At 39.7% G+C, this 27979-nt stretch overlaps 2 protein-coding genes across 9 annotated transcripts; both read right to left on the reverse strand.

Moving 5' to 3' along the window:
• LOC101485439 (SWI/SNF-related matrix-associated actin-dependent regulator of chromatin subfamily A member 2) lies at positions 1–7596 on the reverse strand. Of its 2 annotated transcripts, none has more exons than XM_004549879.6 (6): positions 7310–7596; positions 5411–5640; positions 3021–3126; positions 1355–1456; positions 1076–1220; positions 1–957 (listed from the first exon to the last, which is right to left on the reverse strand). In XM_004549879.6, exons 1-6 carry the CDS (start codon positions 7403–7405, stop codon positions 824–826), a joined length of 813 nt encoding a protein of 270 aa, XP_004549936.1. In that variant the 5' UTR covers positions 7406–7596; the 3' UTR covers positions 1–823. The 2 variants fall into 2 exon arrangements, with proteins under 2 accessions (XP_004549936.1, XP_076742820.1); XM_076886705.1 differs by lacking the exon at positions 7310–7596 and adding an exon at positions 7221–7270.
• A 3578-nt stretch (positions 7597–11174) lies between these two features.
• LOC101485722 (KN motif and ankyrin repeat domain-containing protein 1) lies at positions 11175–27853 on the reverse strand. 7 transcript variants are annotated; one of them, XM_076886706.1, is made up of 12 exons: positions 27704–27853; positions 22336–22388; positions 18676–21230; positions 18236–18388; positions 17606–17714; positions 17364–17513; positions 17153–17240; positions 16341–16560; positions 15210–15352; positions 14052–14252; positions 13687–13785; positions 11175–13588 (listed from the first exon to the last, which is right to left on the reverse strand). In XM_076886706.1, exons 3-12 carry the CDS (start codon positions 20948–20950, stop codon positions 13526–13528), a joined length of 3501 nt encoding a protein of 1166 aa, XP_076742821.1. In that variant the 5' UTR covers positions 20951–21230; positions 22336–22388; positions 27704–27853; the 3' UTR covers positions 11175–13525. The 7 variants fall into 7 exon arrangements, with proteins under 7 accessions (XP_076742821.1, XP_012774190.2, XP_004549938.2 ...); XM_012918736.2 differs by lacking the exon at positions 22336–22388 and having other exon boundaries at positions 18676–21149; XM_004549881.2 differs by lacking the exon at positions 22336–22388.
• Between the last annotated feature and the right edge of the window lie 126 nt (positions 27854–27979).

Here is a 27979-nt window from a genome sequence, read left to right on the forward strand (position 1 = left end):
ACTTTTTGGTAAAATTTATTTTGCAAGTGTTTAAGTGATACAGGTTTTTGAGGGATTGTCTTAACAATGATGTCTTTCATCCTCCCCAAATAGTAGGACAGTAAATGAAAAGAAATTTTGTTATTTTTCACACAAACTGTACAATATGTGAATATACTGTAGCACAAGGGATACAAATGTTTGACTTAAGTACCCCTGGTTAGATCCAAACTTATTCCATCAAGTATCAGAAACAAACAAAAGGCATACTACCAGTATTTGTCACATGTCTTTTTACTTGTATCCACTCTAAAAATCACATTCAGAGACTTTAAACAAATCTAATTTGCTCATCTCCGATTCATTAAACGGACCTTCCTGTGTGCTTCGATGCCCTGGCCCTGAACACATCATCATCAGCAGGTTTTCCTCTGGAGGAGCCAGCTTCAGGACAGAGATACATATCATGCTCCAAAGACATATGAAGGCATTTCATACAATCAAATATATTGATTAAAAACAGTCAATGAAACTGGTGCTTTACATTATATCTGCAGAAGCTATCACGGGGACTAAAGCAGATAAAACGTAAATCATAATTCTTATAAAAGACCAGCTAAATGAGAAGAACAGCACTGTGCAGCAAGATGTGTTTGAGTGATGTGAGTCATCTAAAAAACAAGCACTGTTTTATAAGTGCTTCACACTGAGGAGTCCTTTCACGGTTATTTTCAAAGAGCTTTCTTTTAATTAAAAAAACACAACAACATAAAGAAACCAATGAAAAGGGATGTGGCAGAGAATAGACATGGACAAGGATACAAAAAGAGCAGGGTCTTTTAGTTCAACCTTCATCTTTTGTGGTGTTATCCTCTAGATCCTCATCGCTGTCTAAATCACTGTGAACCCTCTTGGCCATAGTATTTCTGCTTCTCTGCTCCTTAGCCCCCTTCTTGATCTGAACTGGTAATGGTTTCACTGGTTATAAAAAGGGAAAGAAATATATGATAAGTCTAATACAAAACACTACTGCAGACAAACAAAAATGTTACTCCTTTTTCTCCATTCACCCTAGTTATTAAAACACAGCCCTCACCTGCTGATGGAACAAACTGGTCTTCAGCTCCACCGCCATTATTGCTGTGACTGGCGCTAACCGTCTCTTTCTGTTCTTCATCTGTGACGATTCTCTGTCTCGCACTCTCAAAAACAGACTTAATGACAATAGAATCCTCATAGATCTGCAGTGATTTACACACACAGACACACACACACACACACACACACGCGCGATCAGAGTTTTTATAACAGGAACCGTGGAGAAAAACTATTTTGCTGCTTGTGAATGAAAGAATTCCTCCTGAAATCCCTTCACCTGTGATCCCTCCAGATTATAAGTCTGAGCATTGTGACACAGAAGGAAAATGTCCTTCTCCAGATCTCCCACACTTCTGTACTTGTGATTGCGAACACGTTCCTATGAAATACAGTAATAAAAACAGACAAATAACAACAACAATAAAACTATAAACTGATTTGGTTCATTATTTAGTTTTTTAAAAAAGGACAAAAATACAAAGATACTTGATTGTCTCCTGAACTTTTCTAAAACACACTTATTCAGTTTTTTGCTGAGAATTAAATGAGAAAAAACTCACTCACTTCAAGTCTGTACACTAAATAAGAAATTAGACTTGTCAGTCATCTTAGCATTAAGACCTCAAACAGAGAAGGTAACAAAATAGCTACCAGCACCGTCACATGTCACATGACTACTGTTAATCTTTTTGCAGCAAAGCCAGAATGTAGACACAACAGGTTGTGACTTTATGGGAAGTTTGGTGCTGAAACTACATTTTGGCTGGCAAAGTGATATTCTGGAGTTAGTGCAGTGTATAAAATCTCACCACTAGATGTCAGTAGATTGCACATTGCAGTCAACTGAATTATGTTTTCTTACCTCTCCCAAGTGCATAAATCTAGCTATGGTGGCTGTTGTAGGACAAACAAGTCTGGTCGCCACCTACACTCACTGACCTCAGCTGTCAGTATGTGTCCATGTCTGTTAAATTTGGAGGAGGGTGTAAAGCTTTACAAAAGGAGTCCAATATGACTCAGTTAAGCTAACTTCTGTCCAATGACGGCGATACTGAGGTGAGTTGTTGAGAATATCCTGAACTTTTCTGTCGCTAAGTGCTGCCATTTTTGCTGTTGTTAGCCTCTGTTAGCTGCTGTTAGCCATTGTAAGTACGAGTTTCTTTGAAGTGGACTTGGACACTTAGTGAATAAATTCTCCTACGCTGCGAGAACGAAATCAAACTGTTTGTCAGAGGCAACGTTTGATTTTTGGGACATTCGAGCCTAACATTAGCTGGCATAAGGTTAGCTTATAACCAGCTGTTGTTGTTAAGTCAACTTATTGTCAGCTTATTGGAGGCACTAATCTGTTGATAATAAGTAATTGCAACAACATTGGGTATAAATGAGCCTGTTTATATGTACAACATTTGTTTTTTCTAATCCTCAAAAATCAACTGACTTTAACTTTAGTGTGTAGTTGGCCTTTGTTGGTTGTTTTTATGTGTGTATTACATTAATTAAAAACAACAACAACAATTTTACACCACATGCTGTCTTTTCTACAGTCTGACTGTAAGGATGATGGGGGGAACATGGTAAACCTACGTGCTAAACCATCAGCTTAATAGAAACATGCTAGCGTTTAGCTCTTACAATGGCGATAAATAGAAAAGTTCTAGTTTTGTGGAGTCTGTTAAGCATAAAAATATTAAGGCTCTTTCTGTTCAACCCATGTGTATTTAAAATACATTGACATATTTGTATTATATAGTATACCTAAGCTCTAGTTAAGTCCTCTTAATCACTGTTTACTGAATGAAGGTTTTGAATACTGAATAGACTCCCACTTGCCATTGATGTATTATGGTTCACCCCCTTTTCATTCAATTTTATCTTCGTAGAAAAGGTAACTGTGAAATCTGTATTGTGTCGGAGTTGTGAGGGTATTCAGTGACACAAACCCTGATCCTTCTGAAGTCCACAGGCTTTCGGATCAGTTCGTAGTACTCAGGTACCTCCTTCTTAGAGGGAAGCTGCACAAAGCCTTTACTGATCTGCCGTCCCAACCTAGAAACACAATGTTTCTTTTAATCTCGTGACAATAGGAAAAATGTTTAATTATTCTGTCAATATCTGTAAGACATTTTGTTTTCTTATTCCTGATAATGTTTTCTTGCAGTCCACACTTACATACAATGTCTTTTCATGACTAAATTATGAAGGAGGCACAATCCCAAAATAAACTGCTGATTGATTCAATGTTCAGCATTCAAAACTTGACAAAGTGAGTAGCTGCACTGGGATTTTTAAGGCAGGTTTCCCTGAAATCCCTGTGAGGTATTAGGTTAGACTCGCAAAATGTTTAAAGCTGAAATTTTTTACTTCTGCTTCAATCCAGCAGCAGGGGGTGAGAGAAATAAGTGTTCTGGTTCCTCACTGAGTCGCTAGGCTAAAAAACTCTCTTGTTAAAACTCTCTTGTTAAAATATCCCACTGCACAATCCGTCCATCCATCCATCCATCCATCCATCCATCCATCCATTTTCTGCAATGCAAAGATCATGCATCATACAGAAAGGTCCGGCTAGCTTCTTGCTGAGGCAACAGAACTAACCATTGCACTACAGTGCTGTTGTCCCTGGATAGACCAATTTACTTAAATATAATACTTTTAATAATAATGATAATATCAAAAGAATCCCTTAATCAATCAGTTTTAAAGGGGACCTACTACGGTCATTTCTAATTCCGTATTTCTAGTCTTGAATTCAGCTACAGTAGCTTCATCCTAGACCCTGGTGCAGTACCACAGTTTATTCACTGTATGAACTAAACTATTTTGCCCGCTTCCTTTGAACCAGCTTTGTTCTGGCTGGCTGTTCCTCGCAAACAGAAGGTTTGAACAGCAGGTGGGCGGGGGCCACTGGGCCTACGTTCGGAGCTGAGTGCCTGAAATGACTGCATCAGGGATATCCCCTCGCTTTGACACCATACAAACACAAAGAGCTGAAAACTCTGAGTGTGTTTATACTGAACCCTGAGCTTTAGCCTTTGGGATTACTTACACATATGCTGACTTCATTATACAAAAAATTGTCTAATAGGGTATAACAGGTCCCCTTTAAGCTGTAATCAGGTGTACAGTTTTGTAGGAATTGCTATAAGACCATCTCAACAAATGTAATTTTAGAATCTACATGTGTTCTCTATTTGTCACAAGTGAAATATTTCAAGCCTTTTTTGTTCTCATTTTGATGATCATGGCTTATAGCTCACGGAAATCGGAAGTCCAGTACCTTAGATTAACAGAATCTTTTTCTTAGAGTTTAAATAGTGTGTATGTCTCATTTGAGTTCAGTACATAATGCCACAGTCACAGGAAGGATTGCTGACTTCACAGTTGTCAGAGGGCAATCATCAACACCCTCCACAAGGTAGGTAAGCCACAGAAGGTGATTAGTGAAAAGGGGTTGCTATATACAAAGTGCTGTACTAAAGTATATTAATGGAAAAGTTTATACAAGAACTTGGGAGAGCTTCACAAAGAGAGTCAGAGCCACTATGCAAAGACTTTCTTCAGGAAAGGGGCTACAACTGTTGCATTCTTGACATCGGCCAACTGCTGAACCAGATACAGCATCACAAACGTCTTACCTGGGCTAAGGAGAAAAAGAACCGGACCGTTGCTCAGTGGCCCACGGTCATCTTTTCAGATGAAAAGAAAATGCCGCATTTCATTTGGAAATTGAGGCCCTAGAGTCTGGAGAAAGCGTGAAAAGCCACTGAATCCAAGGTGTCTAGTGCAAAGTTTGCAGTCTGTCTGCTGTATTTTATCAAGGCTAAAGTCAACACAGGTGTCTACCAGGAGATTTTTACACCACTTCATGTTTCCATCTACTCATAAGCTTGAAGGGGATCTGGTTTTCCTTTTCCAGGAGGACTTGGCAGCACAGGCCCAAATCTATTTCCCAATTGCTCGTAGAATACATGAGGTTTCGTCAAACCGAAGATGAGAACCACCTAATACAGGCTAAGCCCTGCTGTCAAAGCTACCCGGGCTTCAGTCGCACCTCAGCAGTGCCCCAAGCTGATCACCTCCATGTCGTACCACACTGATGCGGTACAAGCCATAATAGTCAAAATAAAATCAAAAAAGCTTGAAATATTTAAATTTATGCATAATGAATATAGATTACATGGAAAAAAACTAAAATCAATCAGTATGAATGAGATCATGCTCATCAAAAGGTTAATATTATCAAATAAAACATTATATTCATTTTTGTAATTAAAAAGAGATCTAAAAATAGTGACTTTTTTGACACAGCCCAAACGTCTTTCACATCCCTCACCCATCTTTGTAGTTCATGACCATATCCACCAGTGTGTTCAGTGTTCTGGTGAGTTCAGGTGGATTTGGAGGGAGTTTCTCAGCTGGTGGGCGCCCTCGCTTCCTTTTGACTTTCTCGCCAGTTTCTTGCCCAGCCTTCAGGTCTTTCACTGCTTGATGATCACCTTTACGCTTCTTCAGACTGATGTCCTCCTCCATGTCCTCTAGAGAACCGTTCTCTCTTGCCTCGAGCTGTGGGTGGGGAAATCTTGTAAATGCACATGTATTTTCTTTTTGTTTAGTTCCTACTTCAGCAACACAAAGACTGAGGAGGAGAGAGAATATTTGCTAGAGAATGGGAGGAAAGAGTTCATTTCAAAACTTCTATTTTCTGTTTATTCTAACTTGGCCTCTTTGATTTTCATGTCAAAGCTCTCGGGAAAACGCATAGTACGTGTTTTTCCCAGACGCAAACCTGAAGCGCTTAAGACGACAAACTGCAGATTCTAAATTTAAAACCTCCAAATTAAAGCACTCTAAGTCTCCATCTAATTAGCAGCTGGAATTCAGGCATTTGGAATTACAGAGCATGGTTTTGTATTCAAATGAATTAGGACTCATTTATTTATTACAATAGCATCTGAATTTATATGGACTGAAGCAACCCAGTGCCGTCTCTGCAAATTTAGGACAGATTATTTGATCTGTGGGCTTTGATGTGAGATGATTATCGAGGGGATGCTTATTTTTTAATGCACGACGAGTCGGAATGGATTCGAGGAAGCCCTTTTCTGTCAAAGCACAGAGTCTAAAAATGCCATTGTGCCATAAATATGAATCTATATTTTGCTGCTTTGCACTCAGCCTTGTGCATGCAAGACAGAGAGAAAAAAGAGAGCCGGAATCATTATTTTAGGTGTGTGGTGTTTGACAAGGGTGCGTGCTGCATCCCGAGTTATGTTCAACCGTTTCATCCGCTCCTTTTCGATTATGCAGCGACCACTGTGTTTTCCACAAAGGCAATTAGAGGCCAGAAACAAGAGTGAGTGTGCATGCAGCACAAGCAGCACAAGCAGCTCTTGCAGCAGCAGCAGCAGCAGCTGGAGGGGGGGTAGAGAGGGCATGCTGTCCAATCTGAACAGAATATTGATGCATCAATAATACAGGATCATACAGTACACACATCAGCCTTCACATCATATAATACAGCACGCCTGCTGATCTCTCAAGGACGCAAACTTGAGATATTTAACACACACTGATCCGAGGAGCAGCGAACGGTGCCATGCAGAATTAGAAAAAATGGAAAAACAATAACAATAACCCCCCCCCCTTCCCCCCACCTCAAAAAAACCAAAAAAAAAAAACAGGACTGAAGATACATGCCTGCACTTCCAACCATAAAAAAGACATAGCAGAAGCTGACTTAGAGGAGACAACAGCACTAGAGACAACAATAGAAATCCTGCTCATCATTGTTCGGGGCTCAAATGTAGGCTTTGAAAAGCCCCGCTACTCCCTCTAAGGGGAAGCAATCGTTCCAGCGGAATACTGGAGGGATAGAGGGTAATCCTCAAAGATGTATAACACAGCTGAGAGCTGCCTGATTGACTGTGCATGTGGAGTGGAAGGGTGTCAGAGTGTGCATGTGATGCTCCATGCCTGTGCTATCTCCTAACAAGCCTGCCTCTTCCCTGACTAATCTGGCAAAGATTCCCTCTCATCTGTTACAACACACACCTACACACTCTCTCTCCCTGCCTCTTGCGCACACACGCATACACTCTCTCTCTTTCCTTGGCGTGCGCGCGCACACACACACATACACACACATTTTATCCATCTCTTCCTCTCTTCCCATGCGATGTACCCTGGCTGAATCCTGAGCCTGTGAAGAAAAGACATGGAGGAGGATATTTACCTGACTGCAATCTGCAGGCTGGTTATCGGGATCGGCTGCAGCTGTGGGGGAGAGAATTAGCAAGCCAGCATAGCGGCGAGCTGCTAGTCTCTTCATCAGCTGATCACTCAGAAGCAGAGCCCAGAAGGGGGGAGAATAAAAGCGCTATGTTTTCATATACAAATCATTGGGCAGGGGGAAAATACAAATGCCATACCCATCTCCCGTCTGCAGCTCTCCGAAGTCTTTTTCCTGACTCTGGAAGGCCCCGAGCTTGTCTCCCTCTGCATGTTTTTAATATCGACTGTTGCCAGACGTTATTATTTTTTTCTTTCCTCTCTCTCTCTCTCTCTCCCTCTCTCTCTTTCTCTCTTCCTACCCCTCTGTTAAAGTTGTCGGGTCCTTTTTTATTTTTATTATTTCTTTAAAAAAAAATCTGCACTGTATTTTGGAGGGATCGTACTGTTCGTTATCAACTAAGGCAAGCAAGAAACTCCTGCTGGAACCAGGAGTCCAAGCCTGAAAGCAGCACGGACATTCATGAGTTCACTCGAGAGCACGTTTGAATGTGCAGCCGCCTCGGAATTCCAGCAGGGTGATTAATGCATAAATATTGACTCAGATTACACTTAATTCCTCAGCCGAGACAGCAAGGAAAGAAGAAAAAAAGTTCTCTGCAAAGTCCGAGCCGCTGAGCTGCAGCAATTGCAGAAAAAAAAAGGGGAGTTTTTCTACTTTAGGCAAGTATTCAAAGCCATGTGGTTTCTGTAAAGCAATTAGTTTTCTTCCTAACATGTGCACAAAAAAACAAGCCAAAAAGGCTGCTGCTGGATAACAGCACATGTAACAGCACAGAAAAACATATGCAAAAAAAAATTTAAAAAAATGTCTGATGTCAGAGCAACATCGTTTTGTCCAGTGGAAATACTTGTGAAGTGGAGGATCTCAGCTGAATGGAATTCAGTGAGAGAAAATCATAATGCACGAGTTACAGACTATTTGTCATGCCATGCTACCCTACTACAGTATACATACACTCCTATATTCGTCCACTTTATTAGGTACGCCTACTCTTATGCGCCCTAACACGAATATATGGTAAGCCAATCATATGACAGCAACTCAGTGCATTTGGGCACGTAAGCATGCTCCAGGCGATCTGCTGAGGTTCAAACTGAGCATCAGAATGAGAAAGCGTGATTTAAGTGTCTTATAATGTGGTATGGTTGTTGGTGTCTGATGGGCTGGTAGGAGTATTTCAGAAACTGCTGATTCTCTAGGGATTAGCAAATGGTCCAAAAAAAAAAAGAAAAAAAAAGAGAGAGAGGGGGGAAATAGTTCTGGGTGAAAGTGATTTGTTGATGCCAGAGTTCAGAGGACAATGGCCAGACTGATTTGAACTGACAGGAAAGCAATACCAACTCGAATAATCACTGCAGAGATGGCAGAAGAGCATCTCTGAAGGCACATCACATTGATCCTAGAAGTAAATGGACAGCAGCAGCAGAAGACCACAATGGACACAATCATTCAACAATGAAGGACCCACACACACACACACACACACACACACACACACACACACACACACACACACACAACATATATATACATATATCTGAGTTTGATTGGTTTATCGCGAAAATATTGATTATAGCTGTTTTATATCAAACTGATTCAGGGAAATATGTGACATCACCTTTGCCAAACAACTCCCACCCACTTCAATAAACCAGTAAGAGAAGCACATGACCAATGGCTCTGAATGTGCGGTCAGCATAAAACCCAGTACGTGGTGCCACATTTGATTTAACTTATTCGATTTGACTTGTCCACAGCAAATCAAAGTTTCTGCACTGTCTTTTCCGAATCCAACAAATGCATTTATTAGTTAATTTAGTGTTTGTGGTTTGTTGGATCTTGGTCCCAAATTGACAAATGGCCCAAAACATCAAGAATGTTTCACAGACATTGTTGCAGCGACTGTTTTTCAAAACCTTTCAAGTCTCAGTTTTATGATATGGCACAAAACTAATAATTACTAACTCTTACAGTATTTTTATCGCCCAATATGTAACCTGATTTAAATGTGAGCCTTATTATGACATATTGAGCTGCACAGTAACCCAAACATATACACAAGGATGGTCTGCACCATGAAATAACGAACCATCTGATGTAGAAGTCCATACATGTCACATGCAACATATTGTACTGAAGACACATGTACCCTTCTGACAGGAACATCCATATCTTTTGATGGCATGTGTCAGTGTACAAAGGGCTTCACTGGCATGAAACTGTGACTGCTGAATGTCCTTGCATGCCAGCTTCATATGACATTCATTAGGGTTTTACAAAACAGTTTTGTTTTGCTTTCAAGATTGCTTACATCGGCATCTATTCTACTAAATAACATGGTAGCGGTGACGCTTAAACAAACGGGGAAATTAAATGAACGGATTAGCTAACCTCGGTGAAATAGAGATATCTTTCCAGACTAATGTTCCCAAGAATCACTTGCTGAAAACTGCTGACTGTTACCATGGCAACAGCAAATTTTGATGGTGGACCTTGTATATCATTGTGTTTTATTGCTGTTGCTGGGAAATGATTCAGAGTGCTCTCAGTCACACAAGCGCTCAGGAATTGGAGACAAAGTGGTACACTGGGGAAACGAGTGCAGCGGGAAGCCGAACAACATAATTTTATAATCTGTCTTTTCATGGAAGCTTTCTGTCTTGTGCACCCAAGCACTGCTTTAAAAAAAAAGCTCTGGAAATGGGCAAAATATAAATCACATGAGTAGATGAAGAAAACAAAAGGAAGAGGAAATACAACAAACTGACTGTGAGATCGCATGTTTCACTGATGAAAACATCGTACTTCGTAAACGGTTAAAAAAAAAAGGTTGAAAAAAAACGAGATACCCCTTAATCTGTTCTTTCTTTTATTTTATAACTTGTCACATGTTCACTCACCAACAGTGCTGTAGCGTAAAATTAAACAATGATAATCTCTGAGCTGCAGGACTGCTGTAGAATTGAATTATCACCACACGCTCTCTCTTCTCACACCAATGAAGCTCGTGGGGAATATTAATTAAAATGGTGAGAACTGTAGGGCACAGGTTATTCTGAATGGTTGATAAATGATTTACAGCTCATTCAAAGCTGAAATTCGCTTTTAATTTCCAGTAGTACAAACGCCAAGAGAGGCAAGACTACTCTGATGAGTTATCAAGGCCAGGTTTTGCAGTCTAAGGTCACAAACTCACCTAATAATTCAGTCATTAATAGTCATTTTTTGAAAAAGGTCTACATAATCTTGCTTATAGGGGAAAAAAGGCAATGGTACTTTACTGATAGACATCATAGTCAACAGAGAAGGGACAGGATGAACACTGGGGGCAATGCCTGGTGAGGTGGTAGAAACGAGGTGAGAATGGTGGGTAGTTTCTGTGTAAGAGAGCTCACAGCGAGCATCAGAGCCATCTGACCGGCCTGGGCAGCAGAAGGCAGGAGTCAAACACAGGAAGAAACAGGGTAAAAGAGCTGGGTGTCAGGATGAAGAAAAATTGGTGCCTGCCAAACCAAAAAAGGAAAGAAGTGTTCGTGCTTCAGCCAGGCACGAGCCTGGTTGAGATACTTCAGGTGGAACAGTGGTAAGCACTGCTGTCTCACAGCAAAGAAGGTACTGGGTTTGAATCCACCAGCTGGTTGAAAAATCTCTTACACAATGACAGAGCTCACGTGACCCTTCCTTTGTGTGTGACTAAAAACATTATCAGAGGCTCCATTTTTCCTTTCCTCCAGCAAATGTGTAACACATATAACACAATAACGTGCTACCTTAAAATTCCTTACTATTAAACATGGGACTAATCTTGTCATCTGTCAGACTGTATTTATTTATTACATTGCTGATATTTATTTGTACATTTTGTCCATGATTGGTAGAAAAGGATGTGCTACAGATATGTAGTAGTTTATGCTGCATCTTCTTACCCTGTTTACATAGTATAAAGTAAAAGCTTTGCCAAAAAATAAACAGTTTTTAAAGATTACAAAACATATAAATAAAAAGGCCACTTGGGTTGAATTGAACTTTTGTTGGAATCATGAACAAAAAGGGTATTTTGACATTTACAGTAAACAACAAGTAATCATGCATTTCAACATAATCTATAATCCTTATGAATTTAAAATAGTAAACTATGTTGCCATGCATCTATATTCCTGTAAGTTATAGTAATGTACACAGTATGGTGTCAATAACTTTAGTATATTTAATGAAGTCATGCAAACCTTTACTATGGTATCATGGATATTTTCTGAGGTACAGATCCTTTAAGTACGAAAGGGCTGGGTCAAGATTTTGCACTTTGTAATTTTTGTTACTTTTACCCCAGCACATTTGAGCCCTGTGACTTTACAAATAATATGAGATTTAAAAATAGTACAAAATTTCACCTTAGCACCAAGTAAAACCCAATTCCAAAACTGCTGGGATGCCGTATAAAAAATAAACAAATAAATAAAAAAGCTATGATTTGCAAATCTCTTAAACCAATAACTTTTCACAATAGTACATAAAAAATAAATCAAATGTTTAAATAAAATGTACTATTTAAATTTTAATTTAATGGAGCAACATAACTCAAAAAAGTTGGGAATGGGCAACAAGAGGTCAGAAATTTAGAGATACTAAAAAGAAACCGCTGGAAGAACAAAAGGTTAACTGAGAATTTGTCAGTAACACGATTGGGTAAAAAAGTGCAGCTTAGAGACGCAGAGTTTCTCAGAAGTGAAGATGGGAAGTATCTAGAAGATACAAATTATGGAACAATTTCAGAATGATATTTATCACTGTGAAGACTTACTCATCATCTACAGTATATAAAAGGATTCCTGCAATCTGTAGAAATCTCTGTGCAGAAAGGAACAAGTCTGAAAATCCAATAGTGGATGCCTGTGATTTTCAGGCCCTCGGGCATTGAAAACAGCCACTATTTGGATTTGTTCGGAAATCACTGTTATGGAAATCACTGAATGGGCTCAGGAACACTTCCAGAAATCACTGTGTGTGAACACAATTCACCGTCCCATCCACAAACGCAGGTTAAAGCTCTATCATGCAAAAAAAGAACCCCTATGTGAACATGATCCAGAATTGCAGCTGTCTTCTCTGGTCAAAGCTCATTTTAAGAGAACTGAGGCAAAGTAGAAAGCTGTTCTGTGGTCAGATTTTTTTGGAAAACATAAATGCTGCATCCTCCAGACTAAAGATCAGAAGGATCGTCTGGTTTATTATCAGCACGCAGCTCAAAAGCCTGAATCTCTGATGTTTTTTTGACATTAGTATCTATGAAACAGCAGCTGGCACTTCTGAAAAGGCACCATCAGTGCTGAAAAGTATGTACAGGTTTTAGAGGAAAATATGTAATGTCTTTGCTGCTGATATAATCTTAGCATACTTCATATGCTGAGACCATGCTACTGCATCTATTGCAGCAGCATGGCTTCATAGAAGAGTTTGGATGCTGAAACAAAAAGTACAACAAAGACAACACACAACTGTTGAGCAGTTAGAATCGCCTATCAGATAGGAATGAGGCAATTCTCCTCTACCAGAGGGTCTAGCAGCTGGTCTCCTCAGTTCCCAGATGTTACAAAGAGACGTTACAGAGTGTTGCTAAAAGAAGAGGGGATGCCCCGCAGTGTTAAACATGGCCTGTGCCAAAGTTTTTAGATATGTTCTGGCCATCAAATTCAAAATAACCTGATTTAAAAATAAGAATAAAAGGTTTGACATGTGTTCTATGTTCCACCTTCAATAAAAAAAATGGGTTGAAATGATTTGCAAATCATTGCAATCTACTTTTATTTCCATTTAACACAGCATCCCAGCTGAAGTGCATCTTAACTTGGGGACTTTGGATAATTTTGCATGCTCTCCTTAAATATACACACATGCACTATATTAAATTTACTGTAATACACATTTCTTTGTATGAAATATGAAATTACCAGTCTTATCATATACACATGTATGCATACCGTGCTACTAGATAATGAAAAGCATTTTGTCAACTGCTGAATTATGACAGATAAATATTCAACTGAATTCTCTTGATAAGATTGAAACTGACAAAGTTATACACAATGTGGGCTTTGATATTGAATCATCTGAAAATAAGTTTCATGTAGCATCAAATCAGAGTTTGGGGGGATCCCATCATTCAAAGACGTGTCTATCACTGGAAGAAGAAAGAGACCTGCCACTGTGACGACCAGTTGCCTGATAAGAAACACACAAACACCAAAATGCATACAATGTAAAAAAAGATGCAGAAACACATTTATATTGTGTGTTAATGTAAAAATTGACTCACATACCCCTGCGTGTCCTTTGGAGAAGTTGGCATGAGCATAAAGAAGCACTGCAATGTCATTGTGTCCTGCCTCTAATGCGATGGACATGGCTGTGCTTTCATCCTGTTTACGCACAAAATACACCACAAGAGCTTCTGTTGTTTATCGCACAATAACAGACAGAAAATAAACAGCCTCAGTATATTTAATTACATACCATTTCTATCCCTTTTGTTTTCTCCTGACACACTGAATGTGTCTTCTGTAACAAATGGTTACTCTCTGCTTTTGTAATATAATATCTAAAACAAAGTAAGAGCGCTTCTGCTTCACAGCTTGAGGCCACCGGGCTCACAGAAGCTGCAAAGTAGAGGCAATGACTCACATACACTGTCAGTCAGGGTGGCATCGCACTCCGGCTGTGCCAGCAGTAGTTTAACAATGTCAGCGTGGCCATGCTCGCTTGCACACATCAGCGCTGTGGAGCCCTCATCATCCTGGAGATTGACCTCCGCCCCTTGTGCCAGGAGTGCCTGCACCATGTCCATCCGGCCATGGCTCACAGCGAGCATCAGAGCCGTCTGACCGGCCTGGGCAGCAGAAGGCAGGAGTCAAACACAGGAAGAAACAGGGCAAGTAATACTGAGTCACACATCTCCAAATATAAAGATACAGTCAGTAGACGACTGGGGAAAGGAAAAAAAATGAGCGGGACAGTGAAGCTAGTTCAGTTATTTATTCTTTCTTATATTGATTCACTGAATTTCAACTACACAACACAAATGTAGCCACTGGATGAATATTTTCATCTTTTTGAAAGTTTACATTTAATTGAATTATTTGCAAAATGTTCTCAGTCTCGTGGTTTGTTCTCTCTTCTTTTGGACACAGGAAATGTAATCAAACATAAAAGGTTAAACGTGCATTGCAGATTCTAGCTTGTGATTCATGCAGTGAATGGAAGTCGGCTTAGGACTGATCTTTTCGCGTAGGAGTGTGGCCGCTCCTCTGTATCAGCATATCACAGCAGCTGCGCCATCGGTTGCTAAGCCAACAAGCCTCGGACGTAGCATTTCCTCAGAGGTGCATATCCAGTAAAAGTGACAAGTTGCAGATCTCAACTTTGTGAGGAATTCTGACGCACATAATCAGGCGTTTGTTTGGCAGTGCTGTGATATCTGCAGGATTTTTTTTAAGCAGCTAAAGACAAAGGAAAGACTGTTTTCATTGTATTTATATTTATGCAAGCAGTTACATTTATCTGTCTACATAAAATAAACTCCAAAAATTATTAAGATTAAAATCAGTCAGTCATCTTATAAGGAAAGTTGCTTTAAAATAAAATAGTTGCACACAGTTCCTCCTATGTTTCATCTTAGGTTGAGTGATGCATTAAATCATTTTGACAATACCCACATTGACTGAAAGCCATGAGAGCTGCAGCAATTTTTAAAAAATTGTAAAACTAGTTTGTAAAAAACTTAAACTATAGTGTAATGTGAGAGCCAGCTAACCACTCCTCACCCACAACCTGAGAACATACTGACCTGGCTGGCCTTGGCGTTGACATCTCCTTTAGTGAAGAGCTGCTCGACTACTTTCATGTTGTCTGGATTATCCACAGCAGCAAGTGCAGCCAGCATGATGGGCGTGTAACCTGCTGAATTCTGCTGATTCACGTTGCACACCTCTGTAGTGATTGGCGGTCAAATGGATGGCAGTGGAAAAAACAAGCAAGAGGAAGAAGAATGTATATTATTTTGTACTGATAACAATTCACACTTGTTTTAATCATACAAATGCCAAGTTTTATTTTGTAAGGAAGACCTGTTCCAGATAAGCTTTTGTGGTGAGTGACTAAAAATGACAAAACTGTTATAATAATAATAATAATAATAATAATGTAATATAGATTCACAGAAAAAGGCTGGCGCTTAGAGATATATATTCTGAGTGATATACATACACAGAAGCTGTTCAGTCGGGCACCCAGTGCAAATATCAAACTGTCCTGACAAACTAAATAATTAAGTGACTGTCCAGAATAGTGTTTCTGCCTTTCGATCCCTTTCATACTCATTCACAGCTGGAAAAATGGTTGAAAGGAGCCATTATGATTTTCAAAAGGCAATCTCCAGCACATAATTTCTTTTTTAAAAAAAAATCGTATTTTCCCCCCAAAAAACACCATCTCGTTTATCAGCTACCCAGCAGTCAAAAATGTATTCTATTGCCCATGCTGGTTTAAGAAACCAGGGTCTTCTTTTTTATCAATATTTTCCCGTTTTTGACAGGAGCACTTTGTATCTTACCACACACAGAATTCGCTTGCTGCTGGTATTTTCGCCACCTAGTGGCTATTAGAAAGAATACTAAAATGTTCATATGATATGACAAATCCAGATTATACATGGGCTTCTGAGCAGTACAGCTGAATTACACAAGGCGTTTCCACCCTAAAAAACTGTGAGCTTGCTTGTTTCTCTGATTTGCTGGGAGATTCAAATTAAAAGGACAACGCTTGCGGCATTTTGTAGAAGTTAAAAAAAGCCCTGGCAGCATAATTTGTCTGTAATCTTATTTTAAGCATGTCCAGACTGCAAAGAAATAAACTTAATTCTCGTGACATAGAGGGACAGAGAAAAACAATATGTACTTGGGGTGGTGTGGTGATGTACCTGGATTAAGCAATTTCTTCACAATGCCAAAGTTCGAGTGAGAAACGCTGTAGTGTAGAGCTGTGTTTCCATTGCCGTCAGCCATATTAACTATGTACTGCAATACTGAAGGTGAAATGGCCTGAAACGTAGATAAGTAGTCCTCTACAGTTTCAGGAGATGCTGACTTGTGGCTGGACACAGAGAACCACTCTTGCTGGAGTGTGTGCAGACAGTCCTGCTGCAAGAGGAAAAAAGGATGCATTATATATGCAAAAACAGCACTTCTTTTTTTAAACATTAGTTTAGTAGAGCAATCAGGACTGAATAGACACAATCCTCCCATAATTACAGGGATGTGAATGAAAGAAGACAGACAAACAGCATAAAGCAACAATTCTATAAAAGACATCATAAAAGAAGAGGAATCTGTCATTATTTCAAACATAAAAAGGCATGTCGAGAGTTCTTGTTATTCTTTTTAGTGTTTCAGCTTTCACAATGGAAGCTGTCAAGAGTTACCTTGCTGATATACTTCCCTTGAATTCCACTTCTTCTTACCTATTTTGCATTTTACTGTGAAAGTGAGTAGTCTATTTCACTTAGAAAGAAAAACATTCTCAAGTTGAAGCAAATGATATGGCTAAAAATTCTTCTACTGACGAATTCTTTTCATATCCAATGGCAAGGATACTTCTTTAGAAACGATATACTTTCAACCACCATGGCCCAGCATCTCTCCGCACCCATGCTAATCAAAACACGTACAGACAAACAAGGCCCGTGGTGACTTTCAGTGGCTCTCATACTGAATATAGTAAAACAAAACATACCATTTCCCTGTTGGATAAAGCTGTGTCATCACTCAGGTGCGTCTTTAAGGCTTGACAAGCAAAAAACATCCGTTCGCTCATCCTACGTCTGAAAATAACCAAATTCTATTGGTTACTAGATGTCAGTTCAGATTTGAAAGGACTCCCACAGTAATGCAGACTGCTGTTGCGAAGCTTTTTATTGTTGCAGTTTTATTTTCTCCCAGATTACCTCTGCTGTGTATACACTCTCGCAGCTCCTTTTGATCCCTTGTTGTCTTTTTCCTTTCGTGATTGGGCAACATCTTGAGGAGATTCCCTAAATGTTCTTTTTATCTTTCTGTCCACATCATCATGCTCATAATTCGACACTGGGTCCAGCCTAAGGACAATAAAACAAGAGCTTAATATCTATGAACATACCACATCCATCATTTCAGAAATAAAACATTTGTTTAGACATTAGACACCTACCCTGTAGTCACACCCAGAAACTTCATGCTCTGCCTGTTGCTACTACAGCACTGGTTACCATTCTGTTTCTTTATTACATTCCTTGGCTTACCAGCATTATCTGACCTGTCTAGAAATGAGCACAAAGCACTTTTATTCTTAACACAAATCACACAGTATGTTGCATTAAATGCATGTATAGCAAAACAGTTACAAGGCTAGCTAGGTCACGTTCAGAGTATATGAAAACACACGATTCTTTATGCATTCGTTCACATCTAAAAGCCTCGGTGGAAAAGAGAAAGCATTCTTTTACACCAGCTCCTCCCACAAAGCAGTTCAATTTTAGATCTTAAGCCACAAAGTGCTATGTGGCACACAACGTCTTCCAAAACCAGATATCATTCCACACATCGCAAATGCATCCCTCAAAAAGGGAACTTGCCCAGCTGAAGCCAGCCACTTCCCCTGAACCTAGTTCAAGTTTAAACTGGGCGCCGGGAGTGGCTTCAAAATAAAATATTTTTATACTAAAAGATTTTTAAACTTCCTTCACTGAGACAAAATTCCTACTAACTGGATATTTACTAAATATCTCATGAAAAAAAGGATTTGGATTTATAACTAAACATAAATAAATAAAAACATTACCTTGTAAACCAGAGGACGTCTGCTGTTCTATCATTTTAATCATTCTTTTCACCTCTGAATCATTACTGCTCTGTTGACACAGTCCTGCTTTTGCTTTGTCACACTTAGAGGAGACAAGTGAAAGTTGAGACTGGGACTGAGAGTCTTTGTTTGCTGCATGAAAGTAAGATAATAGTAGACAGAAACGTATAAACATAACATTGCAGATTTGAAAAAAAAAAAGTTAATTGCATCACCTACTTTGTGTAGATAAAGGGTTTTTTTTAATGTGTAAAAATCTGGAGCTATGTCATTCTATACAAATGACAGCAATAATGCAAGCAATACAAGCGCAAACTGTTCAACCTATTCAGAATGTATAGTAATAAATTAGCAGGAAATTTGGTATCAGCTTTGCAAATGTTTTATGAAGAATCAATGTTTTTGGTTTGCTGTGTTACCTGCTGGTTGAGAACTGAACATGTGGATGTCTGTCCCTCCTTGTGCCATAGGTTTTCTATTGCAGGAGCTGGGATCTCCTTGGCCACTGTTATGATCAGGACAGTCCTCTGTGAGCAGGTCCCCATGCTCCATGCTGAGGAGCCTCTGCAACTTCTCGATGTAATGGTTCAGCTCATGGTCCCACTGTAACTGTGCAGGTTTCTGGAAATTTTGTCCAGGTGTCCTGGATGAAACTGAAAAATCCCTTATCCGCCCTTCCCCTACACCAACACTCTTTGTTTTGACAGGGTCAGGTAGATGGGACGGTCCGGATGCCATATTTCGAGTTTTCAGTCCAACTAGGAAATTCTCATTAATGTCTGTGAATCCAACTCCAGTGTCTCGAGTTACCCTGGTGACCGCTTCTGGTGTTTGCTTTGAAATACTTTCTACTGCATTTGCAGTTCCTACACCGATTGTTCGGGTCTCTGTGGTGCATCTGATGTCTCGGACCCTATTGCCTACAGATACTGTCCTAGTTGAAGTGTGAGTGGTGTTGGTGTGCTTGTCTTGGGTGCTGAGGAGCGTATTCGTGCTGGAGTCAGTGCTGAAGGCGTGCTTGGTGTTGGTAAAGCGAGACACTGAACTACATACAGTGTTGGTACGCTGCGATGCTGTTTGGGGTGATACCATGATTCCGAGCTCAACTCCTCTGACTCGATCTGTAGTCATACACTGTGAAACTGCTTCCTTTGCCTCGCAAATGGTCACATCGACAGAACAATCCCCACAAGCCACTGAACAATACTCTTTCTTGGACCTCAGATTTGCCAGTGGCGCCTCTGTGTTGCTTTCTGCATCACATACCCTTATCTCTGTCCCAACTCCTTGTGTGTTTGTAAAAACGTGCATTTCCACAGCCTTGTCGCTGGTCTCCACTCGCTCCCTGACCTCCCAGAGGCTCATGGGTACATCCAGTCCTGTGCAAATACTCCTCATCATAGGTGCACAGGATACTCCTACAGTTTTTACCTCCTTTTCCTCGCCTGTGGAAGCATCTCTGAGCTCTGTGTGATTACCCACTCCCTGGCTTTTGGTGTGTGGCCTTGCATCTGAGCCTATGCTTACAGTGGACGGTCTGGCACAGCAGGCCTTGTCAACCCGGTTCCTGGCTCCTGCAGCCTGAAGTTCCAGTTTCAGACGAATCAACTCCGTCTCCAGAGCTGATTCTTTCAACTCTATTTCTAAGTGACAAATTCTCTCCTTTAAGGCACTGTTTATTAATTCTTGGGCATCACGCTCTGCCTCCTGTTCTGTGTAAATTCCCAGACTGACTTCAGATACTTCTGTTGCAATGGACCTCATCTCTACCTGCTCAGTGTATGCATATTTGTTTTCTTTTGGTGGCTTAGACAAGATGATATCCATATCGTTGTCAGTTCCCACAGCGACTGACTTAAATGTTTTGTCATGAAGAGGGTTACATTTTTCATGCAATGTTCCCAACTGTCCCACTTTGATGGACCTTTCCAGTTCTCGCATGTCTTTGGTCAATCGCCCAACCTCCTTCAGATCTGTGCAGCTACTTTTAACTTCAAGATCTTTTTTGGTATTTCTGTTGATCTCAATTTCAGACCCTTCAATGGTATACGGGCTGTTCCAGGTTACATCATTGACGTTCTCTCTCTCAATCAAGTCCTTGAGCTGACAGCTTAGTTGCCTCTTTTCCTCCTGAAGGACTGAGATCTTTACCTGGAGGATTGGGATGATTTTCACTTGCTCCTCTAACTCTTTCAGTCTTTGTAGCGCAACCACCATTTGGTCACGGACATGTTGCAGGTGCATGGGGACTGGAGTTGTTCTACCTGAGCTCTGTGGACTTACTCTCAGACAGCCTGTGCTGCCTCTACTGCCCAGGGATGAGCCGAGTTGGACCTCGGGTCCAGTGCCAGTAGGCTTATTGCCATTATTGTTCTGATTATATGCACCTAGGCCAGTGAAAGGTGAGAGTGACCCAGGGGAGCTCACACCTCCGAAGCTGGCCAGTCGTCGACGGGGATAGGGCTGGGGTGGAGAAAGTCTTGTCACCTCCTGATTCAAGGGTTTGTGGGTCTCCAGAAAGGCCCTCTCCATCACAGGGCTTTGACTTTGGAAGAGAGATCGTGCAGCTGGCTGAGGCTTTGGCTCAGTTAGTATCTGAGAGGTTCCCAGACTTTCATTTCTTTTATTATTATTATCCAACAAGGAACCATGTGGTGGAGGAAGAGGTGGTCTACCTCGAGCTGCAGAGGACATGCCCAGTAGTTTTGAATCATCACCACTAGATGATGACAAGGACTCTGCAGAATACCACTGACTAGATGAAATGCCCCTCTGCGTTTTGTCCACATTACTGCCGGCCACCCTGGGCCTCCTTTTTAGGCTTAGTCGCTTAATGGTGGCGGCGTCTCAGAAACTGTCCACACTCTTGATGCAGTCCACTTCAGACTGATAACTGTAATCAATTTCAAGGTGGTTAGGGAACCAGTGCTTTGGCCTGTTAAATAGTTGGACAGCTGTACTTTAATCTTCCTCTCTGAAAAGAGTAGTCAGGGAAGCAAAAGAATAAAAATAAAACAGCAAAAATCCAGACCAAACATTATGCAGAAAGGTGGAAAATCTTTTAAAAAAAATACAATAAATAAATCTTACAGAAAATAAGAAGTTGTTGTAAATTTAAGTTTTAAATAACATTTAATCATCATGAATCATCATGAATACACAGTAAAATCTTGAAGGCTTTAGGCTATATACTCTTCCCTTTTCTTTCCTTACCTTAGTATGTGTTGATCAGTGACCATTTCTCTGAGTCTCAAGCCTTCCTTCACTTCAAAATGTTTCTGACTCTAATCTCTCTGAGCCTGTCCCACAAGGGGAGGAGGGAGAGAGGAGTGTCTACCAATCCTGCAGACACTTTTTTCAGTAGTTACTTCTCTCCCAATGGTATGTCTCTCTCTACATAGACTGAGCCCACTCTATAATTACTCGGCAACTCTCCCTGTAAATGCCCAACCATTCTCTTGGCAGGACTTCTTAACCACAAACATATTCCAAGTATTTTAGCCACTGAATATAAAAGCAAAGAAAATACCTAGGACAACACAATTCTAACCTATAACTATATTTAAATAGTAAATGTTAAATGCATTAAGCTGGAATTGCAATAAATTCCATCATACAACCCCTATTATCAAAAAGTACATTTCATGCATTACTTCCAGAAGCATGTACAAATTACAAACATTTTTGTGACTCTAAAGCATTTAGGTTAGTGGTAATTATATCAGTTATCATTACCTGACATATTCCTCAGGACTTAAAAACCTTGAACGTGTTTCAGAATATCTCAATAATGATTTAATTCCTTTTTCATTCAGCCTAAACTTTGAATAAGTCTGCAAATAAAAGAAAAACACATCAAATTAACTTTGAACCTTGGTGTTGCTGTCTCATTCGTATGAGCTCCTTCTCTCTCTCATCCCAGGTCTGACAGTCGATAACAGCTAACATTACAGTGCTTGCATAAAGGAAATGCAATACTGAGACATGGTCATTTCTGCACAACTACAGGAGGATGGGGCTTAGCCTCAACACACTGTCATTGCAATGCTATCCCCTATCACATTTTCATTGATAAGCACCTTTCGGTTCTCAGCATGCTGGTGTTTTGAGAAGGCTTCCTCTCTTCTTCTCCCTTCATAGAAAGTCAGTTTAAAGAATTACTGAAATCTATATTTAATATATATATATATATAATACAACAATCTACTCTAATATAATATAATCTGATATAGCATTTATAATTAACATGCATAAAATAATGACTTATGTGAGGAGCAAGCCAAGTGGAGTTGGAAAAGGAGGATTTAACAACTTGATATCTTTTTTGTAAGCTGCCTGCATTTTTCTACATTTTTTAGAACTTGATACCCCGAAAGAGTCAAAACTATGTGAAGCCCAGCAAATGTGTAAGTAAATTGGTGTGTACAAAGTCAATCCAAACTAAACATCAAAAACACAGACAAGTTGCTATTTGCATACTACTGAGACATAAACAATCTGAAAAATACTGTTTATTTTGCAGAACCAATGAAAATGGTATTACTATGAAATAAATTACAGTTTTCTCTGGCTGGAGGTAAGGTTGACTAATCATCTGCTGATTCAAGTGTTTGTGGGTCTCTGTAACAGCCTGTTCCATCACAGGGCTTTATCTCTACAGCTGGTTTATCTGACTTGACTCATCTGTGGCTAATCTGAGGTTGCTGGACTTCTCAGTCTTTTTGTGTTATCCACTGAGAAGCCACGTGGTAGATCCACCTCGAGATGTAGAATGAACGGATCGTCATTCTACAACTCGAGGTGCTCCCTTCAGGATTTATTTGTTTTTCTTATTTTTTATTGTGAACAAGTGAGAACAAGTTCTTGCCCTAAACTTAATAACTGGTTGTGCCACCCTTGGCAGCAGGAACTGCAATCAAGCATTTGTGATAAGTGGCAATGACTCTTTCACATCACTGTGGAGGAATGTGGAGGGATTTTGGCCTAATCTTCCTTGCAGAGTTGTTTAAATTCTGTCACACTAGAGGCTTTTTTTGTTTGGTTTTTTTAACATGAACATCCCATTAAAGCATCTTAATTGGATTTAAGTCCAGACTTTGACTAGTCCTGCTGCATAACCTCAGTGTGCATCAGCATCATGGCACACATAGATGATGGGCGGACATTCTCCTTCAGGATTTTGTGGTAGAGAGCAGAATTCATGGCCCCAGATCATCACACTACCACCACCATGTCTGACTGCTGGTATGATGTTCTTTTCATGAAATGCTGTCTTATTTTTACAAAATATGTAACAGGAGACAACCCTTCCAAAAAGTTCAGCTTTTGTCTCGTCAGTCCACCGAATACTTTCTCAAAAGTCTTGCAAAAACATTTTGAGAAATGTGATATGAACCTTTGTGTTCCTTTTAGTCAGCAGTGGTTTTCTCCTTGGACCTCTTCCATGGAAACCCTTTTTACCCAGACTCTTTCCTATTGTTGACTCATGAACGCTTACCTTAAGTAAGGGAAGTGAGGCGTGCAGTTTTCGGTTCTTTTGTGACCTCCAGGTTGAGTTGTCATTGCACTTTTGGAGTAATTTTGGTAGCCCTGCCACTCCTGCCAAGATTCACCACTGTTGAAATTTTTCTCTATTTTGGATAATGGCTCTCATTGTGGTTTGCTGGAGTCCCGAGGCATTAGAAATGGCTTTATAACCCTTGCCCAACTGATAGATATCAATGACTCTGCTTCTCATCTATTCTTGTTCCTTTAAATTGTAGCGAGATGTGTTGATTTTTAAGATCCTTTAGCATATTTCATTTTTTCAGACAGATTCTAATTAAGTCACTTCCTGATTCAACAGGTCCGACAGTAATCAGGACCGGTTGAGGCTAGTGCTATCCACAAAATGTTATCAATCACAGTTAACTCGTGATTTAACAACAGGGCCAATTACTTTTTCACACAGGAGCAGATAGGTTTGGATAGGGGACTGCAGCCACCAGCAAAATGGAAAAGCCCTACAAACTAGAGATGGCACGATACCACTTTTTAATGTCCGATACTGATTCCAATATCATAAATTTGGATATCTGCCGATACCGGTATGAATCCGATATAACGTATTTTGTAATCAATAAAACAGTTTTTTTTATAAATATCTTGCTGCATTTTGTATAAGTTCATACTCAAGTTTTAAAAAACAAGAGACTGAAGCTATTCTGTTATACCTTTATGCACAAAATACACTCCACCCAAAACATTTTATAGTTCAGCAACACTGATCAATCTAATAAATTTAAACCTACACCATCCTCCCTATTCTGGTATTTTAAAGAGTACTTACCTACCTAACAAATAGGGTTGCCAACTCCCAGCAAAAATATTAGGGAACCACCCCCTTAATCGATGTAATCAACTTTAATTTAATGCAAGTGTAAAACAAATGCACAGAAATCAATTATTTTTCTACAGTAATTAAATAGATTCAATATCTTTCTTCAGCAGAATTGCAGACTGCACAGATGGTACCTTCCCAAAGGAAAAAGTACTATAGCTTACTAGGGTGTATATTAGACTTATTAGTTACTATATACAATAATGGATTCTATACATTTACACTATAGATAAAATTGAATTGAATTGAATACATGTAATCAGATGACCACTTTTTTTTGTAAGATTCAGATAATTATTTATTCAAAATTTTTAAATGACATAACAAAGAAAAATATTTCTTTGTGCCCCCCTTTCCCTGTTAATGCCCAACCTGGCTCCCGACAAAACTTTGCTAGACCCGCCCCTGCACAGTTACCAGCCGTCAGCTACTTAGAAAAGAATCCTGGTGTTATTTGTCTCTCAGAAACAGTTCATAACTTTCCTTCAACTCATTCATGTCACCTAGAAGGTAAACCTGTTTCTCCATCTCCTGGTTTCATCTTCATGCTTCCCTCTCACCACATATCCAAACGGATATCATGACCAGCAGCTTTTACAGCTGTGGCTCCAGCAAACATCAGCTGATACTAGAAAGTAATATTAAATAAATTCTAACAACAGCTTATCACGCTTAAACGTGTTGCTGTTGTTTATCCACTGGTCTCCTCTTGCTAGCGCAAAGTGGGCGATAAACAAACAAGAAAGACGGGACTTGCAGCAGAAAAGCCGATCAGCTGATCATTGATCAGTTTCATGTTTGAAGTAATAACAGGAGAGCAAGGGGGAGAGAATGAGCGAAGTAGATGCAACTGCGCAGCAAAGACAGAATAACTCCAGCTTTGTGTCTATTTTTTAATTCTAGCTGAAGTACGGGACAAATCACTTCCTTTTCGCCTCAATATGGAACTCCAATGGCCAGTCCAGCTGTGGCTCCATATATCAGTTGTTAAGCTTAACATGGAAATACTATGCAAACATTCAGGGATGAACTTATACACTTGCTTTACTTCTCTGGGATTCTTCTCTGATTTTGTGATACTTCGGATCGGATTACATTTTTTTTTCTCTCCGATATCCGATCCAGTAATTTAGGTCAGTATAGGACCGATACCGATACATAATATGGATCAGTCCATCTCTACTACAAACGCACGCTAAATACAGAAAACAGAACATGAAGGATTGCATCGTCACACTTCAAAGAAGCAGCGGTTTATCAGTGATGTGAAGGAGCAAAGTAAAGTGTGCTTTAATTGCATGAGTGACATAGTAGGGGAGACCGGGGATAGTTGTAACGTGGGTCAGTTGTAACACTTCCAATTTCTCCAATCAGGGCTAAGTTTCAAATGATGTGACTCATCCTGTGCATGCCCAATTCAGTTCTGCTATCACACGTGAAAAATCAGCACATTTTGTCAAATACAGACAATTTAACATGAAAAAAAGTAATTTGTATGCCAAAAAGTAAGTTTTTCTACTTTATTTCAATTTGTGATAGCATTATCTGCTTTGCAGTTAAACTCATCAAACTTAAATTATGTTATTTGTATGTCTATGGGGATATATTCTGTGTAAGTCTTTAGTGCTAATGTTTTAGCCGTTGGCTGTAATGTTAGCTAGTTCATGGCTATAGGAGTCTGGGTCAGTTGTAACAGCAACAGTCTGGGTCAGTTGTAACAATAATGCAGATGTTACAACTTGCCACACTATTACTTTAACTTATATTAAACAAGTTGGGGCAACGACATCAGCAGAGAGAGGTTCACTGGTCGCATTTGTATATGCGGTTAATGCCATTGGCAACACAATTCCTCCACTGTTTGTGTTCCCACACATACATTATGCAGACCTCTGTGTCAGAGATGGACCAGTAGGAAGTACTGGTAGTGGAAATAAATCAGGATGGGTGCAAGAAACAGATTTCCTCATCTTTCTGAAGCACTTTGCAAACCACACCAAGGTAAGCCATGATAAAAAGTAATGGAATTGCGATGCTGGTGAACAACTACATTTTTTCAGCTTCATTGTTATGTTCAAAATTGGTGCAAGAGTTGTAAGTTATAATGCCCACTGAGCCAATGAGGCCAAACTCAAGGAAGACCAACCAAAATTAATGAAATATTCAGTTGCAGAAAATTCCATAATATGTCTTTTTTGGGGGGTTGGAATATGTTCAAAAGCTAGATTTCTGCATTCTGTCACACACACACACATAGCTACATAAATGGATGTAAGTGCATTCATGTGTTGAATAAACAAAGATTACATGTTAATGTTTTGTTAGTACCCTTATTTCATTGTGTTACATTTTACCCCAGGATGTGTTACAACTAACCCAGACTATGGGGTTAATTGTAACATTTCACTCTTTGTGTTTGAGACCATACCATGCAATGGGTAATTGTGCTGCAGAGAAAATAGCTGCATTATTTAATAGCAGAGACATGTAAATACTTTGCATTACATTTTGAATCCACTACCTTAAAAGAGCTTCAATTTACAGACAGAAATGTCAAAAATGTTACAACTATCCCCGGTCTCCCCTACTGTCACTTCCACAGCTGTTTCCCCAAAAACATGTCCGTTTTGTTTCACTGTTTTTTGTTTGTTGTTGTTGTTGTGTTTTTTTTTTTTAATGGAAATTCCGTTGGGTTTTGTGCCTTTTTGCAGCATTTTTTAATTTGCTGGTGTTTTCTTCAATTACAGTGCGTTTGACCTCTCAGGGCCACCATACATTTCTCACTGACAAAAGTGCCAAGCGATTATTAATAAAGGGTAAAACTTTGTATGATAAAAATATAACTAATATTAATATTTGAACTTTTTATAAATTGACAGATAACTGCAGCCCTTCCTCCTTCCTTACTTCAAATTGAATGTTTTATTCCGTCGTGTTATAAAAAGTTAGCCTCTGTTTGCTTAACATGAGAAGAAGTAAATCACCTGTGCATTCGGAGAGGAGGTGGACAAATACAACATGCTCGTGTGATGCAAAGTTAAATATTATGAGTATTATTAACAGCTTACCTTATCAGTTGGCACGTGTTTTTTTTAAACGTGTATTTTTGACGCTAACAAGACCGCTTCCCCCCCCCCTTTTCTCCTTTCTCAATAATTTTTCGATATTAGACGAACTTTTCCTCTGCATCTGTGAGATGCATACCGCGCATGCGCGCAGAGCTGGCGACGCGCACAGCAGATGCTCACGGGAATCAGTCATTAAAATATTGATGAGGCGCTTTCTTCTGTTGACTCGATTACACAGCATAAACACCACATCATTTCGGTCTCAGAATCTGGTTT

The sequence above is a fragment of the Maylandia zebra genome, linkage group LG7 (genome assembly GCF_041146795.1).
Source record: "Maylandia zebra isolate NMK-2024a linkage group LG7, Mzebra_GT3a, whole genome shotgun sequence".
Classification (NCBI taxonomy): Eukaryota; Metazoa; Chordata; class Actinopteri; order Cichliformes; family Cichlidae; genus Maylandia; species Maylandia zebra.

Bases quoted from the DNA above. Each gene is read 5' to 3' on its own strand.
- LOC101485722 (XM_012918736.2), bottom strand. From the start codon at position 20,950: ATGTCCTCTGCAGCTCGAGGTAGACCACCTCTTCCTCCACCACATGGT. The intron at 17,241-17,363 runs GTAATCTGGGAG...GGTTATTTTCAG, and splicing joins AGAGTGTATACACAGCAGAG to ACGTAGGATGAGCGAACGGA. The intron at 16,561-17,152 runs GTATGTTTTGTT...TTCCTCTTGCAG, and splicing joins CTTTATCCAACAGGGAAATG to CAGGACTGTCTGCACACACT.
- LOC101485439 (XM_004549879.6), bottom strand. From the start codon at position 7,405: ATGAAGAGACTAGCAGCTCGCCGCTATGCTGGCTTGCTAATTCTCTCC. The intron at 1,457-3,020 runs GTTTGTGTCACT...TGTATTTCATAG, and splicing joins TGGACTTCAGAAGGATCAGG to GAACGTGTTCGCAATCACAA. The intron at 958-1,075 runs GTGAGGGCTGTG...TTTTATAACCAG, and splicing joins CCAGTTTGTTCCATCAGCAG to TGAAACCATTACCAGTTCAG.